The sequence below is a fragment of the Lepidochelys olivacea genome (genome assembly GCF_965140295.1).
Source record: "Lepidochelys olivacea isolate rLepOli2 genome assembly, chromosome: 13".
Lineage (NCBI taxonomy): Eukaryota > Metazoa > Chordata > Testudines > Cheloniidae > Lepidochelys > Lepidochelys olivacea.
Genome location: NC_140423.1, coordinates 5,904,804 through 5,923,560, shown reverse-complemented (window position 1 = coordinate 5,923,560; position 18,757 = coordinate 5,904,804). Strand labels below are relative to the sequence as shown.

The 18,757-nt window shown below is 47.0% G+C and overlaps 1 protein-coding gene across 4 annotated transcripts in view; it reads right to left on the bottom strand.

The window, feature by feature from the left end:
• Nucleotides 1-2: 2 nt before the first annotated feature.
• Nucleotides 3-18,757, bottom strand: part of LOC311530081 (peroxidasin homolog) — a 69,727-nt gene continuing 50,972 nt past the window's right edge. For 2 of the 4 annotated variants that reach the window (XM_084646429.1, XM_084646431.1), the window contains 10 exons: nucleotides 14,972-15,128; nucleotides 13,502-13,610; nucleotides 12,535-12,692; nucleotides 10,014-11,517; nucleotides 9,426-9,560; nucleotides 8,477-8,685; nucleotides 7,635-7,749; nucleotides 6,089-6,182; nucleotides 5,419-5,536; nucleotides 5-4,367 (listed from right to left, as the gene is read on the bottom strand). In XM_084646429.1, the coding sequence (XP_084502555.1) occupies nucleotides 5,441-5,536; nucleotides 6,089-6,182; nucleotides 7,635-7,749; nucleotides 8,477-8,685; nucleotides 9,426-9,560; nucleotides 10,014-11,517; nucleotides 12,535-12,692; nucleotides 13,502-13,610; nucleotides 14,972-15,128 (2,577 nt within the window). In that variant the 3' untranslated portion in view covers nucleotides 5-4,367; nucleotides 5,419-5,440. Of the gene's footprint in view, nucleotides 4,368-5,418; nucleotides 5,537-6,088; nucleotides 6,183-7,634; nucleotides 7,750-8,476; nucleotides 8,686-9,425; nucleotides 9,561-10,013; nucleotides 11,518-12,534; nucleotides 12,693-13,501; nucleotides 13,611-14,971; nucleotides 15,129-18,757 lie in introns of all 4 variants that reach the window. The other 2 variants (XR_014713927.1, XM_084646430.1) reach the window with 2 other exon arrangements.

The window sequence follows — 18,757 nt, the reverse complement described above, 5'->3', positions numbered from 1 at the left end:
TTATGCCATTTAAGTGGTCTCAGCTATTTAAGAGTTCTACTTAAGAGGACCACAGCACCTAAGTGGTGAATCTGGACTGCCTAAGGTGCAATTTTCAACTAAGTGGCAAAACTAGATCACTTAAGTGGTTGACTTAAGGCCACTTCAGTAACAAAATTCAGACCATTATAAATTTAGCTGAAAACCTCTCTCTTTCATCTGGATCTCAATTTTTCTTTTCATTTGAGTTTGGCTCTAGGAATTGCATCTGTCGTGGTTTTGCATCTTTTAACTCACAGGAGCCATTTAGATCCTGTGGTCACGAGAGCCATCTACTCACCTGGATATATTATAAAGTTACATTCCTTAAACTTCACACCCCTTAGGTAGCCAATCCTCCATTCCCTGATGCAGTAAATCCCACTTCCACTCGCTGACTTATTCTGAAGCTGCCAAGTGCTGGCTTGGATATTTTTCTAAGATCTGTTCTGAGAATTGCTTTGGGGCAGGTCTCTGGCCGGTGTTATACACTTATCACAACGGTGCCTTCTGCCCTGGGAATCCATGAACTGTTGTTCCAGAGTCCACAGGGCTGCTCAAAGTGGGGCCAACGGGTTCCTAAGTGACCTGGGATGGGATCGGAGTAGAGCGCTATCAGCTTTCCTCAGGATAAATGCTCATGAGCACTGAACGAACACACACTCTCTCTCTCGCTCACACACACACACAGTTTTATGAAAGTTGTAACTCCAGTGATGTTGAGTGCAAAAATTCACACGCGAGTTCATTTGGCTGGTAAATTTGCTTTTGGCGGGAACACAGTGTCTCAAGGTGCCACATTAGTAAAGCACACTGGGTTTCCTGTCGTACAGACAGACAGGTAATTCCCATTTCACAGCCGCCACAGAAGGCAGCTGTAGGAGTCCAGAAAACACCACGAAGAGGCGACACAGGGTAGCAAACCAACATGTGCAAATCCCATGGCTCGATGTCAGCATCCCTGCGTGCTCCCCAGGATTCTGACAATACCCAAACTGCCTGCCCCAAAACTTGATCAGATTTTAGGGGCATCTTGCCCCACCCCGAAGGCTCAGAGAGCCATAAGTGCAAACCAATTTGTGTCCTCTCCCCATCTACCACGGATCTGGGCTCCATGAAGAACCATTCCAGGCTGCTGCATAGGAGTTGTGGGGAAGGATGGACTGGTGGGTCTGTAATCATGAATATATGCCGAACATAAGAATGGCCACACCAGGTCAGACCAAAGGTCCATCCAGCCCAGCATCCTGTTCACCGACAGTGGCCAATGCCGGGTGCCCCAGAGGGAATAAACCTAACAGGTAATGATCTAGTGATCTCTTTCCTGCCATCCATCTCCACCCTCTGACAAACAGAGGCTAGGGACACCATTCCTTACCCATCCTGGCTAATAGCCATTAATGGACTTAATCTCCATGAATTTGTCCAGTTCTCTTTTAAGCCCTGTTATAGTCCTAGCCTTCACAACCTCCTCAGGCAAGGAGTTCCACAGGTTGACTGTGCGCTGAGTGAAGAAGAACGTCCTTTTATTTGTTTTAAACCTGCTACCCATTAATTTCATTTGGTGGCCCCTAGTTCTTACATTATGGGAACAAGTAAATAACTTTTCCTTATTCACTTTCTCTACACCACTCCTGATTTTATATACCTCTGTCATATCCCCCCTTAGTCTCCTTTTTTCCAAGCTGAAAAGTCCTAGCCTCTTTAATCTCTCCTCATTTTGGACCTATTCCAAACCCCTAATCATTTTAGTTGCCCTTTTCTGAACCTTTCCTAATGCCAGTATATCTTTTTTGAGATGAGGGGACCACATCTGTACACAGTATTCAAGACGTGGGCATACCATAGTTTTATATAAGGGCAATAAGATATTCTCCGTCTTATTCTCTATCCTCTTTTTTAATGATTCCTAACATCCTGTTTGCTTTTTTGACTGCCGCTGCACACTGCGTGGACGTCTTCAGAGAACTATCCATGATGACTCCAAGATCTTTCTCTTGACTAGTTGTAGCTAAATTAGCCCCCATCATATTGTATGTATGGTTGGGGTTATTTTTTCCAATGTGCATTACTTTATATTTATCTACATTAAAATTTCATTTGCCATTTTGTTGCCCAGTCCCTTAGTTTGATGAGATCCTTTTGAAGTTCTTCACACTCTGCTTTGGTCTTAACTATCTTGAGCAGTTTAGTATCGTCTGTAAACTTTGCCACCTCACCTTTCTCCCTTTCTCCACTCCCCACCTACAAGGAAGAAGCAAAACAAATGTGCCCTACCTGGCCTGAGAGGGTCCACTGATGGCTGCCCATCAGCCTGCCCAGCGCGCACCATCTGCATGAGCACCGGGCACTGGAGAGAGGATTTCCTGCTTAGGGAGTTTCCCCAAGTGGTGCTTTTCTTACTTCTAGCATACAAGCAGGCATCAAAGAAGGGGGGGAAGCAGGGGTTCCAACTTGTAGGGGAAAGAGACAGCAAGTTCCTCGTTGCCCACTGGAATGTGTGTAAAACACCTCCGACAACTCTGCTGTTCCCACTACGCTCGCCACACGCCCCCACCCTCCTTAACCATGTGCATCGAGAGAAAAATCCACCATGGCCCTGGCTTCTTTAGGCATTTAAGCTGGACAGTTGGTATCGGCACATGTGTCCCTTGCTCTTTTTAACGAGGGCTGCAGTCCCACAGAACTATGTATTCAGGGTCGCTGTAGCCCTGCCAGTCCCAGGATATGAGAGAGACAAGGTGTGCGAGCCAGTATCTTTTATTGGACCATCCTCTGGTCCAATAAAAGACATCACCTCACCCACCTTGGCACACCAAGAAATAGTTGATAAAATCTCATCAGCCACACCCCTTTTCTAGCATCATTTTATTTTCCTAATAACTTCCAAGTCCTAGCAGGGGCATCACAGGCTTTGGGTCCCTTCGATTCAGTAACAGGCCTGAAAAGAAGAAAAAAGAACAAGCATGTCTGGAAAAGTTTATGATCCTTGTACTGTGGGAAAGGGGAGGATATAGGGTGGGAAAAAGAAAGGAACGATGGGAAGAACAGAGAACAACTAAGGACTCAGGTATGTTCTTAGCAAAAACTATCTGCCTGTGACTGACAAGTTTTAGGCTGCCCTGGAGTCACCTGGGTATAAATTATAGCACCACTGAAAAGCACCTCCAAAGTAGACCCCAAAAGCTGATTACATATTTCTTGTTTAGCTGTGGAGCACCTGGGAATAATAAATACAAGCAACACTTTACATTCATTCATGTGTCAACTACCGCACACAGTATTCTCCAAATAGCTAACTGATGGAACACAGCCGCTCCTGGCTTTTAACTAGAGGGCTATTGCATTTAATTATCTGAGGTTGTGTGTCAGGTCCTGTTACATTTACACTGTAAATACATCTTCCAGCTGAAATCCTTAGGAGGGTAAAGACGAATGGAAACCATCCCCCCAGCTAAAACGCATAAAGGTAGAAGCTTGGAGAGCGCCGTCCAGAGCGAAAGAAAAGTTTCTGACCACGGGGCATGAAAAGGTAGATTCACTCGCAGAGATTTAATTGGGGGAGATTCCACTAGTTTTAAAATGACGGAGGGAGTAAAGCATCAAGGGTAAGCTGACCTCCCTTCTGTTTCCAGTACAGCATTCCCGTGCACCAGACTCTAGGCCCAGGATGGGAGGAATATTTCCAATGGATGGGGGGTTTTCTGGTCACTGCTTGTGTTAACTGTAGGCCATGCCAGCAGTGCTTCACAGTCCCGGAAGCTCTTGTTTGCTCAATTACATAAGAGAATTTTTTCTTTTTTTAATTTAAACATGTGAGATCAGATTTTCCAAATCCTTGCTGACCCTGCTGTCTGAGACGGCTTGTCTGGGCGAAGTGTTGCTAGGTGCGCAATGTTCCCAAGGGGGTTGGGTGCCCTAGGAATACCTGCTGCAAAAGCCAATGTGGCGGTGTGATATGCAGCGGGAGGAGGAAAGCGTACAGGATGAAGGCACTGAAGCAGTTTTAACTTGTCTCCGCTTTCTGAGCGAGGGCTCTGCTAGTGAAAAGCAGGATCCTAGGAGCACATGGTCTGCTTGCCTAAAATAGGGCAGTGCAGAGGTTTGCAGGCTGAGAGGAACACCTTTCTCCTGCGGCGGAGGGGGGCAGACGGTTCAGGGGCTCTAAGCTGTCAGTGCGAAGAGTCAGGTACCAGGGGAAGCACAGCTGCCCTGGGGTGGAGTGGTACAGGAGGAGTCAGACTGGATGGAACGTTGTTCTCACTGGCCATCATGTTGGGGCCCTCTTGGGGTGGAGAAGATTGGCTGAGAGGTGAGCAGTGTGAAGTGTACAGATCACCTGAAATAACCTAGAGAGGAGGAAGAGAAACCGGGTGGATTGTAAGCGCCTTGGGGGCAGGAATCATCTCCTTGTTACATGTCTGTACAGCACCTAGCACCAAGGGGCTGGGGCATCTAGATGTTATTGCAATGCAAACAGCAGCGTAACAGCACCTATCAAATACAACCAAGAGGCTCCAGAGCCCTCTAATGTATAAGCTACCCCTTCTGTCCTCCACCATCGCTCTTCGGGAACCGAGCTTTCCAGCCTCTGCTGTAAATGATGTGAGCTAGCTTAAAACTCATTCTTTCCAAATAGGGTTCCCAAACATTGACTCTCCGCAGAGGACAGCTCCTGGGGACGCGCTGCACAGGTGTGCAATCTGCCTGCCTTTGGCCCTAGAGCGGTTGATGGGCGGCACCACCGCACAGAGTAGGGGCTTCCTGTTTGTGATACTTGCTTTTGGATTGGATTGGTCTGGTCTGGTCACGTCACAGGTCCTGCCTCTTAAACTGAGTGTACTGCCAGCTGGGCCATTTTTAATCTCCTTCCAAGGTGTGAGAATCTCCACTGTGCTTTCCTTAGGCGAACAATAGTTAAGTGAGCTCATGCTGCTTCCCACCAGGCCCCACTCCTTATGAAGGGAGCACACTGGATGGAGGGCACATGGCTTTGGGGTACAGCAAGGATAGCTAGCAAGGCTGCTAACATGAGAAGGAGCAGTAGTCCACAGGCCAACAGCCATCTACAGCTATTGTTGAGTTACAGGGGAACACAGCTGTACAAGGTATATACAAGAGTCCCTCTGTCCACCCTGGTCTGTGACCCGAGATCCCCACATGGCCTTCTGGAGACCCTTTTGGGGGCATTATTTGTGGGTAAATTAAATCCATTTACAGTACTTCAATTGTAAATTCTTTAGGGCCTACTACAGTGGGGTCCCGGGCCATGTCTAGGGCTCCTAGGTGCTATGATAATACAAATAAATAGTAATAATAATAATCAGCAGTCTGGTACCAATCTGTCTATCCTTCCCTGCACCCTCTCCCATGCTGGTGGCCCAGCTGACATGCTCTGACCTCACGTTAGCAGATGGGGTCATCATCTTTTTCTCCATTTCTCTCCAGTCTTCTTCCACCGTCTATATTCATTAGTGCTTCTATGCCACCACCTCAGCTGACCTTCTAATATGTTGACCTGGGACAGCAAGACAAAGATAGCACCAGCTCCCCGGTGGGGAATTCTCCAAGCTCCTCTCCCCACCCAACATTCTGCAGCCTGCACTCCCCAAACTTGAGTGCACCCTGAGATTAGGAGGTGGCCGGTTAATGTTTTGTTCCCACGGCTGAGTGCAATTTGGACATGCTTCTGCACTGCTGGGTCTCAGCTGAAGCAGATGCATGCAGAGGGATGCTGAGAATGGGTCCCATTCTGGAGGCATTTCAGAAGGCCAGACAGGCTCATGGAAGATGCAAGGCTGGACCTCCAGGCTCTGGGACGGAGTCTGTTCCCCTGAGAACCCCCAAAAGTAATCTTTACCCAGAAAGAGTCTCCTACCAGCCCTGCCCTTCCCCTCCTCTCTCTGCCCTCAAGCTCCTGTGACTACCCCTAGTTCCCTCTGCTCAGTCATTCCCACTTCTGCGGGAGGGAACAAGCCACACACACTACACCTGGCAGCTTTATACAGGGCTCTACATCCTATTCACAGGTGGGTGAGGGGAAGAGCCCCGGTGCATTATGAAGTCCTACCTGTTTCCGTAGGAAAGAGACAGTCTTTTCTAGGTCAGCCACAAAAGACTCAAGGTCCCGCTGGGAGGAACGGTCGTGGGAAGGCTCTTCATTTCTATAAGTAGTGGCAGAGAAAGTGAAGGCTGTTGTGAAAATGTTCACTCTTGAATTTCCTGGCTATGCAGGTATTTAAAAGCGTGACCCTGGCTGTACATTCAGGTTCTGTGTTTCACGTTTCTGCTTTTCTAAATCAAAAGGAGTTTAAGGGCCAGATTCTCAATGGTTCAAGAGCCAAGAGTCACTGGTGAAACATCCATGCAACTGTTTGCCTAATTTGTACAGGCACATACCACGACTGAGTGCAAACCCCCACCTTACACTTTAGTGAGTCTACATACTGATTAGAGGTGCACTGGCAGGTTTTTTTTGCACGAGTGGCCTTAGGCTCCTGAGATTTTGAAAATCTGCCCCTACAATGTTCATTCTCTCTTGTTTTCACTGGGCTCTCACCCAGCAATCCCATGCACCGCTACAGACTAGGGACTGAATGGCTAGGCAGCAGTTCTGCAGAAAAGAACCTAGGGGTTACAGTGGACGAGAAGTTGGATATGGGTCAACAGTGTGCCCTTGTTGCCAAGAAGGCCAATGGCATTTTGGGCTGTATAAATAGGGGCATTGCCAGCAGATCGAGGAACATGATCGTTCCCCTCTATTCGACATTGGTGAGGCCTCATCTGGAGTACTGTGTCCAGTTTTGGGCCCCACACTACAAGAAGGATGTGGAAAAATTGGAAAATGTCCAGCGGAGGGCAACAAAAATGATTAGGGGACTGGAACACATGACTTATGAGGAGAGGCTGAGGGAACTGGGATTGTTTAGTCTGCGGAAGAGAAGAATGAGGGGGGATTTGATAGCTGCCTTCAACTACCTGAAAGGGGGTTCCAGAGAGGATGGATCTAGACTGTTCTCAGTGGTAGCAGATGACAGAACAAGGAGTAATGGTCTCAAGTTGCAGTGGGGGAGGTTTAGGTTGGATATTAGGAAAAACTTTTTCACTAGGAGGGTGGTGAAGCACTGGAATGCGTTACCTAGGGAGGTGGTGGAATCTCCTTCCTTAGAAGTTTTTAAGGTCAGGCTTGACAAAGCCCTGGCTGGTATGATTTAGTTGGGGATTGGTCCTGCTTTGAGCAGGGGGTTGGAGTAGATGACCTCCTAAGGTCCCTTCCAACCCTGATATTCTATGATTCAATGCTCATTAAAATCAACGGAAAGACTCCTACCATCTCCAGTGGGCTTTGGATCAGGCTCAGAGTTTGTATTTGTGCAATATCATAGTTCCTTAAACAGCACCATAGCTCTGATCTTAGCAGAATCCAGCACTCTACATACACAGAACAGTTTATTCAGTCATGTATAAAGAGTCTTGTATATTTTGCAAATATCCCTGCACTCTAGTCCTCAGCTCAGGTTGGCAGATTTCAAATGATCACATGCACGCGCACACAAAAAATGACAAACTTTGTGACAGTAGAGAAAGGGAAGGTGAAAAACGTAGAGGCACTGCACCTGGGGATGGCAGGGTTGTGCTTAGAAGGGTTTTCTTCTGGGTAGCTGAAGCCAGGAGACCTCTTGCTCCGGAATTGCTGAGAAAGAGCATGGAACTGCCCTCTTGTTCTGCAGTCTGGAGGAAGGGAAAAGAGACTTTGGAGCGATGCTCTGTTGGGAAGTCCTGCCCTTTTGCTTGAATTTCCCCCTCCAATCTCCCCACTCAGCATAAGCCTTCATCATCCTACATGCAGCTATAACAATTACATCAAGCAGTTCTGAGTTGGTGCGTTCCACTGCACACGGAGCAAGAACCTCCCCCGGGCTGGAGCACCATTCAACGTAGGGGCGAGAGCATCAGGGGCGCCAGCTCCATTCCCCGATTCTGAGCGCCGGCCCCCACTGCCACTTAGAACTGCAGCCACTGGTGCCAGCGGAGGGTTGAGGTCATTGAGTGTGGCTTCACCATGCCCTCTCCCCTCCCCTGACATGCTGGAGGGGGGTGGACCTGCCGGGGTACAGGGCTTGGCAGGGGCACAGCTGCACCAGCAAGGAGGGGTGCCCAGGTTGAGGCATAAGTTAACTTAATAAAGAGTCTGGCCAATGGATTTTTCAAGGACATACAATTTATTCAGGGCATCTTCTGCATCCTTCCCTATGGAGATGACAGACCCAAGTTTGCTCCTTCAAAAGGTCCCAGGTGATCACTCCAACAGCAGGAGACCCGAGAATGAGCTGTGACTTACTGCTGCAGAGGAGTTGTGTAGATAATAAAACCACCCCTTGTATCTCTTTTAGAGAGAGAGAGAGCATCCCAACCAGAACCCACATGCCGATCGGCACAACAGCAGCACTGCGCCCACCTTCGCAGCAGTCCTGCCACATGCGGAGATCGACTGCTGGGATCTCCTCGCAGTTGACCATGCCTTGGGGGTAGGATGCCACCCGGAACACATCCCTCTGGAGCTGTTGGACATGGTCACTGTTGTCGCAGATGATGCGAGCCAGCGACGTCTGCTTTATCTGAGTCACCTGGGCTGGGGTGAAGACTCCAGGATTCCTGTACCAAAACCTACAGGGAATTGCAATCCATGGTGTCACTGAGGTTAACAAGCAGTAATGCTGGGTGAAGAGAAGCCAAAATTGGGGGGGAAAGGCCAGGCCAGGTGGAGGAGGGCACAAGTATTTGCATTTCAGGACCTGAGTTTAATTTGTGGTTTAAGTGGACTTGAGTCTGAGGGTCTCACAGGCCTTCAAAGGTGACTACTCAAGTTTGACCCTTCCCCTCTCTACGGGGTACATAGTATAACCAGTTCCATCCCAAGACAAGCTCAGAACGGTAATAGCTATAGTGTAGTGGTTAGGATTGCGATGCCCTGGCTCACACAGCTCCTTCCTGCATTCTTTCTGTAGGTAACCAGAGCGATTGGTGTCACATCTGACATCACATGCAGTAAATTCGCTCAGAATTAAGCTCCCAACCCTGTCCCACACCTATACTTTTCTAGCATTTCCACTTCAGAGACAGCAGATGACATAACTTAAGAACCTTGAAAATACCAATGAAGCCCATGTGAATTAATCTTTAACTAAGAGCAAGATAAGATGCCTGTACTGCCATAAGTCCTTGAGCAGATACACAGAAGGGAGGAGAACAGAGCCTGCCCTATCTCCTTATTCCCCCACCCAAAGAACCATCACAGCCTTTGAACCCAGGGGAAATCAGGAATTGCTCCTTCCCTGTCCCCCCAGGAGGAGTGATCTCCCCAAGCAGAATACTGGGGGTTTTGGTTTGACCAGAGGTGATGCTACCTATCCCCATCTCTGAGTCTTCGGAACTGCGTTGCTAGCAGGCACATCAGTGTTGGTCCAACTCTGGTCCCAGGGACAAGATCTTCCACCATCAGTGCTGGAAACAGGTCAATGTTTTTGGTAGTCCCATATAAACTGCACAGTGAGAGGCAAAAGGAAAAGATTATCAGAGGGCGGAAAGTGATCTCAGCTGGAGTTTTGCTTCATTTGAAAAGGAATCTGGGTGCAAGGAGCTCATCTGGGCAACATTTGGACAGTAACTGCTGTGAACTACCTAGACGACAGAAGAGAGGGCCTACCTCAGCAATAAGGAGTAGTAACCAAGACAGACAACAGGCAATTTAGTCCTCTTGGAAAATAGCTACTAGGGACTCAGATTGAAACCCAAAGAGTAACATACCAATCCCCTGATACAATACTAGAGGTTGAGAAGGGATTGCTCGCTTGGAAATCTCCAGGCATTCTAGTTGTTATACCACGGCCATCACCCTGGCTTCTGAACCCCATCGCCGTAGAGCAGATCAGCTGATAGGTGCTAGGGGAGGCAATACCACTGATAGACTGATCTCATGGTCCAAACCACAGTACCTCCTGAGCTTTTCTCTGATCTCCAGGTTTTTGATCTCGTTCCGGAGGTCTTCAAACTCCTGTGCCGACGTGAGGTTGCAGAAGACCCTAAAGTCATTGTATGGGGGGATGCCGTGGTCCCTTCCCCTCTGGATGTTGATTGCTGCTAGATCCAGTGAGACAGAGTGTGCCATGGAGAAGAGCTTCTCAGTCAGTTCCATGTTCAGGAGCTCGGAGGGGACCCGCATTTTCCCAGGGACCCCAAACAGACCACGGAGGAGAGGATCAATCCCTCCTTCCTGGGTAATCCTGAAAGGGGAGAAGAAGGCCTTGTGGAGGGGGACGTGGCCTTGGCGAATGGGCTGGAAGGTTTCATTCAGCCGATACAGGACGGGGTTGATCAGCGTGTGTCCGAACCGGAACGCAGCCGTGGCAAAGGCATTGAGGATTCCAGCATTGACGTTGGGGTCATAGCCTTTGTATTCACCCAGCACCTTCATGCCAGCTTCCCCGAGGATCTTGGGGAGCCAGTGTGCGTAGGTGATGTGCTGCATCTGGGCGCCCACCATTTTGCGCGCCTCATGGTAGAGTGTGTCCCCATCCCAGTGGGGATTCAGGGCCTGCAGCTCAGTGGCAAGCCGGTTGTGCTCCCGGAACCAGAGGGTGTGCATGGCTGTGAGGCCCAGCTGCTCGTTGGCGCGGTGATCCCCTGCCAGGAAGCACAGCACGGGGCTCTCGTTCTCATCCCGCATACACTCGGTGGGTGGTCCCACTGCAAATGGGAGGAGGCGTTTCCCCGAGCTGGGCACCACCTGCCCTTGTTTCAGCAGCCCTCTCTGGCTACTCAGGTCCCTCAGCTCCTTAGACTCCTGCTCTGTGCTGCCGTAGACATTGGAAGCATCGATGTAAGAGGTCAGGTGGTTGATCTGTTCCCTGGCATAGACTGAGTTCATCAGCAGGGAGGTCATCCCACTGCCGCACACTGGGCTGGAGCGGACAAAGAACATGCAGCGCCCATTCCTCACCCGGGGGTCATTCTTCGGGATCACGACCGAGAAGCACGGAGGGTCATTGGTGCACACCTCGCTGCAGGGTGCCCCGTCCGAGAACCGTGACATGCTGATGGCTGCCACCGTCTGGTCCATGTCGTGGTCCAGAAACTGGCCCCACTGCATGAGCATGTGAGTGAACTGGTCATCGGAGGTGATGGTTTCTGTCCCTATCATGGCTGTGGAGACGAGACGAGGCAGCGGCAGGGGCAGCTCCCTGGAGTCTTCCGCCAAAGAGAAGCCCCGTGGCAGGTTAAAGCCATTCTGGTAGGCCGGCTTGAGGAGGCGCTGGAAGGCTGTGAGGGACGCACCCCACATGGGATGCTGGAGATTGTTACAAGAGCCATCGTGGGTCCTGTACTGCTTGTGAAAACAGATGTCAGAGCAGTTGGGCGTGCGGCGGTGGGCAGAGCAGCCAGACAGGTTGGCGATCACGTTCAGGTAGTGAGGGGAGACCAGGTCATTGTAGCGGTAGCCTGTGAGGGAACCCCAAAGGAACACATTAGAGCATGGCCATCGTAGAGACACACCCTGCCACCTCACATGAGGGCTGGAAGAGGCCAATTTGATGTGGAATGTAGGGCCTGTGATTATGGGAGGGTGAATGCAGAATAATGAGGTACTGGCCCTATCATGGAGTGGTGGACGGAGGCAGGGTTTGGCACAAACATTACAAAGAGGGTGTGGTGTCTGGGCCTGGGTTCCAGGCTCTAGTACATTTGGTTTGTTTTTATGTGTTTATAGTCATTAGATGGCTCCCAGGTGAGCACCTCACAACCTTTAACGTCGGTATCCTCAGAGCAGCCTTGTGGAGTGGGAAGGCATTATCGCCACTTGACAAATGAGGAACCGAGACACGGAGACAGACCGGAGCGGTGTCTACACCATAAGCGCTACAAACAGCAGCATAACTGCAGCTACTCCGCTTCTGTCTAAACACTTGCTCCAGCAATGGAAGGGGTTTTTCCATTGCTGTAGTAAATCCACCCCCTTCATAGACGGTAGCTAGGCTGATGGAAGAATTCTGCCATTCATCTAGCAGTGTCTACACCGGGGCTTAGGTCAACTTAACTACGTCTCTCAGGAGGGTGAATTTTTCACAGCCCTGAGACGTGTAGCTAGGCCGACCTAAGTTTCAGGTGTAGACCAGGCCTAAGTGACTTGCCCTAGGTCACTCCAGAAGTCTGTGGTAGAGTGGGGAAGTGAACCCAGGCCTTAGCCACTGGGCTACGCTTTCCACTTTACAGGGCATTCTATGCTGTTCATGCCTATAGTTGAAAGTTGGATGGAAGATGATGGTCAGGATAAGGGGCAGAGTTAACCACTGGTGTTGGATCCTGGATAGGCTCTTACTGATATTTAAGTGTTTTGAACTTTTAGTACAATGTTCTGATTTCCCACCTTGCAACAGTCTGGCGTTGCTGTTTTTTAACTTTATTCTCCCTGTGAATTTCCTGATGTTCTACTGTCGGATCAGTAATAACCTGTCATACCCGTGCCATTCATGTCCACGATCAATCCCTGCTGGACATGGTCTTGGATCAGTTGTAAGGTTCTTTCAAAGATCTCGCCAGCCCGGGCTGTTTCGATGGTGTAAGGGTCCCGGGGGTAACGGAAGAGTGCCAGCAAGTCATTGGGAGTTTTGGGTCGCCTGTTTCAGAAAATTAAAAGTGGGCTACAAGGGATCCTTGATTACTGAAATGAATATTTCCCTGATGTTAACAAGATGTTTCAGGCACCCTGGGTCACAGTCTAGACCTATGCAGGAGACATATCCCAACAAGTATTCATGTTAGTGATCCAACTTCTCTGCTTCCTAGAGCTGATCAGGAAAGGATTCCACCCCGCCCCTGCCCCCCCATGACAAAATTTGATGAACATTTTCATAATTATTCATACTTTCAAAAATGTGTTTCAGTTTTTGGCACCTAAACGCCATAACATTTTGGTTTAAGGCCCAATTTTTTTGGTTTTTCCTATGAAAACCCCAAAATGTTCAATTAAAATGAATTGTTTCTGAAATTTCAATTTAATCTAAAGCCACTTTTTATCCAGAAAAAAGTTCAGATATATATTTCTTGGCCTTCTCCACTGCCACACACTGAACTAAGTCATCTGCATTTATATACTGACTGTGCTGTCCCTTTATTTCCATGTGTGCTCAGTCTCTGAACAGCTCAAGATTACAGTTCCATTCCTCTTCCAGTTGTACGGTCGCCTACAAAATAGTCTCAAGGGGTTCCTTTGTAAAAATTCTACAGTCAAACGGGTCTCCCCATTATGATTTTTACCCTGCTATAGAGGAGTCTATGTTTATTAACTTGGGTCACCCGAAACCTGAGACGGAATAATAGCAATGAGGTATAATACATGCTTTCAGAGCATCTCCAACTCAATATATTTCTGATCTCCATCTGCTGTCACTTCTGCAGCTCAGATCTTATCCCCAGGCAGGCTTACTTGCTAAATAGCTCAGTGCGCGTTGAATTGATAGCATGGTCCACACTGCTGATGGCTTCCTGTATTGATGTGGCTACAAAGGTGTCACCACTCCGAACAACGTCCGTGGCTTTCAAGGAATCAAGAGAGAATGAGGAAATTAAATGACTTCATTTTACTTTGGTTTTCCAACCCTGAGAGAACTTGGTGAGGCTTTTGTGCATCAGTGTCCACTAAAACATAGAACTTCATTGTCGTGTGCCATCATAAACAATTTGGGGTAGGTTTGTCTCTCAGTTTGCAGGATAGTTATGAACTGAAATCACTGCACCAGCATACAAGAGACCACACCGCAGGATGACAACATGCCCTTGGGAGATTTTGGTCTGTGAACATTCACTTGCATAAGGTATCTGAATTTGCTTCAGCTGTAGTTGCCCCACTTTCACGTTAACATGTTCTTTAGAAGATCTGTGAACTGACAGGTACATTCATGGCAAGAGTGAGTTTTTCTTAACATACACAGGAGTATGCACTTCAGAAACCTGATTCTAAGGGTATGTCTACACTGCAATCGGGAGGTGTGATTGTACCATGTGTAGACATACCTGAGCTAGCTTTAATCTAGTTAGCTTGCTCAAAAATACTGGATATGTATTCGAATGGCTAGCCCATGCTGCCACAGCTTCAGTGCTGGTTTTAGTGGGACTAGCTAGATCAAAGCACCTCCTGATAGCTGTGCAGAATCAGATATACCCTAAGCGTTCCCCCCACCCACTCAAGAACTAGACAATACCTTGTGGCCAACACGTCACACCAAAGATAATCAACCCAGCTCAAATTTGGATATTGACATTGGGGACTGACATGCAATGTGCACTGTTGGGAAACAAGCTACCAACCACGGACAAATCACATTAATTATCCTGTGAGTAATTTCAAAAAACAAAGAAGTTAGACAGCATCCTAAACGCCTCACAGTCAATTCATGCACAGAGAAGGGGGCTAAATAAATGATTGGCTATGCACGTTATTCACCCCCGCATGCTGGAGAAATGCTTTTAAACCGCCCTTGCTTTGCTTCTAATTTTTGCCTCCTCGATTCTTCCCTTCCCTCCAAGGGTTACCACCGTGACGCTTGACCTGCGGGCTGACTGACAGATGAGTGTTACCTCTCTGGCGGCTCTTTGTTACAATCCCTGCTTCTCCTTCCTTCTTACCCAGAGCAGTAGTGTGAAAAATGGAGAATGCCTTCCTTCCCCAATGGATTAGGGTTATAAGCAAGCGTTTAAAAACTTGTCATTCTATTGGCAGAGCTATTCTCATTCGCCCACCCTTTGCAAGGCCTGGATGTCTGAATGACCTGCCCATAAGGAAGTGAACAGAGCGACACAACTGTTCTCTAAAAGTACAGGCATCCACACAGGAAATATGTAAGTAGAGCAAGAGAAAGAGAGAACATTGCAAAGATAAAGCCAAGGGACACTGTACCAGTGATGGTCAGCTGCATGGTGCTGGACGTGAATCCAAAGGTATTCCTGGCTATACACTCATATCTGCCCTGATCAGCCACTCCCAGGTCTCGAATGGAAAGGGTCCCATCTTGACTTACATGGAACTTGCCGCTCTCTGTGATCTGAATACCCTCCTGCGGCATGAGCAAAAGACAGGAAGATGTTTCAGAGATAATCCCTCAGCCTAGACTCTGTTCTATTTAGGAAACAAACACAGCTGTCATTCATCAACATGGCCAGCAGATGTCAGGAGATCTCTGTGCAACACAGAAAAGGTATCTGAAAGCAGTATCAGTCCTTTTCACCCCACCCCCAGCAATTCTTTTGGCTAGTTACACTCTTGTCCGGCTTCCCACCTCCCTCTGCTTCCAAACATCTGTTGTATAGTTCTGAAGGAACTCCGATATGAAATTGCAAAACTACTAACTATGATATGCAACCTGTCGCTTAAATCAGCCTAGATACTAGATGACCGGAGAGTAGCTAATGTAACGCCGATTTCTAAAAAAGATTCCAGAGGCAATCCTGGCAACTACAGGCCTAACTTCAGCACCAGGTAAAATGGTTGAAACTGTAGTAATGAACAGAATTCTCAAACACATAGATGAACGTGATGTTGAAGAGTCAACATGGCTTTTATAAAGGGAAATCATGCCTCACTAATTTATTAGAATTGTTTGGGGGAATCAACAAGTATGTGGACAAGAGCGATCCAGGGGATCTAGTATAGCTGGACTTTCAGAAAGCCTTTGACAAGGTCCCACACCATGGGCTCTTAAGCAAAGTAAGTCATCATGGCGTAAGAGGGAAGGTCCTATGGATTAGTAACTGGTCAAAGAATAGAAAACAAAGGGTACAAATAAATAGTCAGCTTTCAGACTGGAGAGAGGTAAATAGTGGTGTCCCCCAGGGATCTGTAGTGGGGCCAAAACTGTTTAACATATTCGTAAGTCATCTGGAAAACAGGGTAAGCAGTGAGGTGGTAAAATCTGCAGACGATACACAACTACTCAAGATAGTTAAGTCCAAAGCTGACTGCAAAGAGCTACAAAGGGATTTCGCAAAACTGGGTGACTAGGCAACAAAATGGCAGATGAAATTCAGTGTTGATAAATGCAAAGTAATGCACATTGGAAAACAATCCTAACTATACACACAAAAATATGGGGTCTAAATTAGTTACCACCACTCAAAAAAGAGACTTTGGAGTCATCGTGGATAGTTCTCTGAAAACATCCACTCAATGTGCAGCGGCAGTCAAAAAAGCTAAGAGAATGTTAGGAAAGGGATCAATAAAAAAAAATACATAAAATCATACTGCCAATACATAAATCCACGGTACGCCCACACCTTGAATCCTGTGTGCAGTTCTGGTTGCCTCATCTCAAAAAAGTAATGTTAGAGTTGGACAAGGTACAGAGAAGGGCAAAAAAATGATTAGGGAGCTGGAACAGCTTCCATCTGAGAAGAGATGAAAAAGACCGGGACTGTTCAGTTTGCAAAAGAGATGACTGAGGGGGGATAGGATAGAGGTCTATCAAATCATGCCTGGTGTGGAGGAAGTGCATTAGGAAGTGTTATTTACCTCTTCATATAACACACAAACCAGGAGTCACTCAATGAAATTAACAGGCAGTAGGTTTAAACCAAACATAACTAAGGGAGTACATCTTCAGACAGTGCACAGTCAACTTGTGGAAATCACTGTCAGGGGATGTTGTGAAGGCCAAAAGTATAACTGGGTTCAAATGAGAACTAGATAAGTTCATAGAAGACAGGTCCATCAATGGCTATTAGCCAAGATGGTCAGGGACGCAACCCCATCCTCTGGGTGTCCCTAAGCCTCTGACAGCCAGAAGCGGGGACTGGATGACAGTGGATGGATCACGCAATAATTGCCGTTCTGTTCATTCCCTCTGAAGCAGCTGGAATTAGCCACTGTGAAAAGACAGGATACTGGACCAAGTGGACCTTTGGTCTGACCCCGTATGGCTGTTCTTACAATCCATATACATTCATTCATTTCACGTATTACTTTCTCCTCCAGATTCCATACTAGCTTAGAGGCAGGAAGCTGGGATCGTTATGCTGTAATACAGACATTAAAAGTTGAGAAGAGCAAGGGTTAAGTCTCAACAGGTTTGGTTCAGCTGAGGAATCAAAATTTAGAGGTTTTTCTGAACCTCTAGAGGAACAGGCTCTTTCATGAGATCTCAGACCATCGTGGTCTTGGGTGGGGGGGTGGGAGGTGTGAGACATTTCCAGTATTAAGAACTCCAAACATTCAAACATCTTGAGTCAGGCACCCAGAAGTCATGAGACTGGGATAAAATCATGAGATCTAAAAAATAAATTTATGGGTTTTGTTCTTTGCCTTCTGAGTTTTGAGCCTTCAGGTCACACGTTCAATCTTTTCTTTGCAACCATAAAGGCTAGCAACTTATTTTAAAGAATAAATGAAAACGAGAGTCTCATGCAGTTGCTTGTCTCCAGGAGTTGGGGTAATAAATAAATAAATACATAGCTGTTGTATAGTGCTTGTCATCCTCCGATCTGAAAGTAGTTTACAAAGAAGTAAAACGTCAAATACTGTGAGACTAGCGATAGAATCACAAAAGTTGGAGCAGCCCTTCTCTTTGGATTGTGGTGTCTCTTCTTGGTTTTCCAGCTGAAGCCAAGGGATATGTAAGACCTGATTCTTCTCTCATTTACACTGGTGTAACTCTGGACTAAACACATTGAAGTCAACAAAGTTTCACGTGCATTAAGCTAAACAAGAACAAGGCGCCCTTATTCCAGAGTAGAGGGCCCACACATAGAGTTATTCAGAAATAACTGCTCCTGAATAGCTCCATATGTAGACAAGCCCTAAATGAGAAGAGTCAGACCCATAGAATTCTGTACAGCTCCTAACACTATGGGTACTAATCTTTATTGTGGTTCCCAAGTCCTACCGTAATACAACAGCAATAATAAATAGTAATAAAATAAAATAACAATAATAATACAAATAATAAAGTTTCAGTTCCTATTTGAACTGAACTGCTACAGCTATCCCTTCTTTTTCTCTCCTCCCAGGATTCACTGAAACTCAGCAGAGGCTTAACGAAGACAGTCTGTGTCCAAGAGAACTCCCAATCTAATTAAAATTTAACCTCTTTTTCACCGCTGCCAGGCTCCAGCCTCTCTGTAGCATTGCCTTAGTAGCACAGCTCTTCCACGTCAGACCCAGAGCCAAGTAGAAGTGTAATGTATTAGTGATGCAGCCCGCTCCCACCAGTGGAGACCCCTGAACACAAGGACAATTTGTACTGTACTAAAATATCCCGTCTTTGGGAGTGTCAGGGATCACTCAAGTCACAGGTTGGGTAAGTGGAGGCTGTTAAAATGGAAAGGACAATCCATATTGCTAAAGACCCAGCTATTTGACATATAAAAATCCTGTTGGGAAAATTTAGTTCCTCAAAACCTTATTTTCCATCAAATTTATCTTCTCCCATATTTACTACGCAAACTTATTTAATACCATGACAGCATTAGGTAATGACTAGAGCTGACTGAATTTTTGTTTATTAACAGTAAATTCACAGAAAAATGCATTTTGGGGGGGCACTGAAATTATTCATGAATTCCAGTCAAATTTGGTGAAGAATTTGGTGAAGCCGAACCCCACAACCAACCGAAAACAAAAATTTGGGAAGTGTCGAAATGGTTCGTTTTGAAAAAAAATAAAAAACAAACTATTTTCAAACTGTCATTTTGA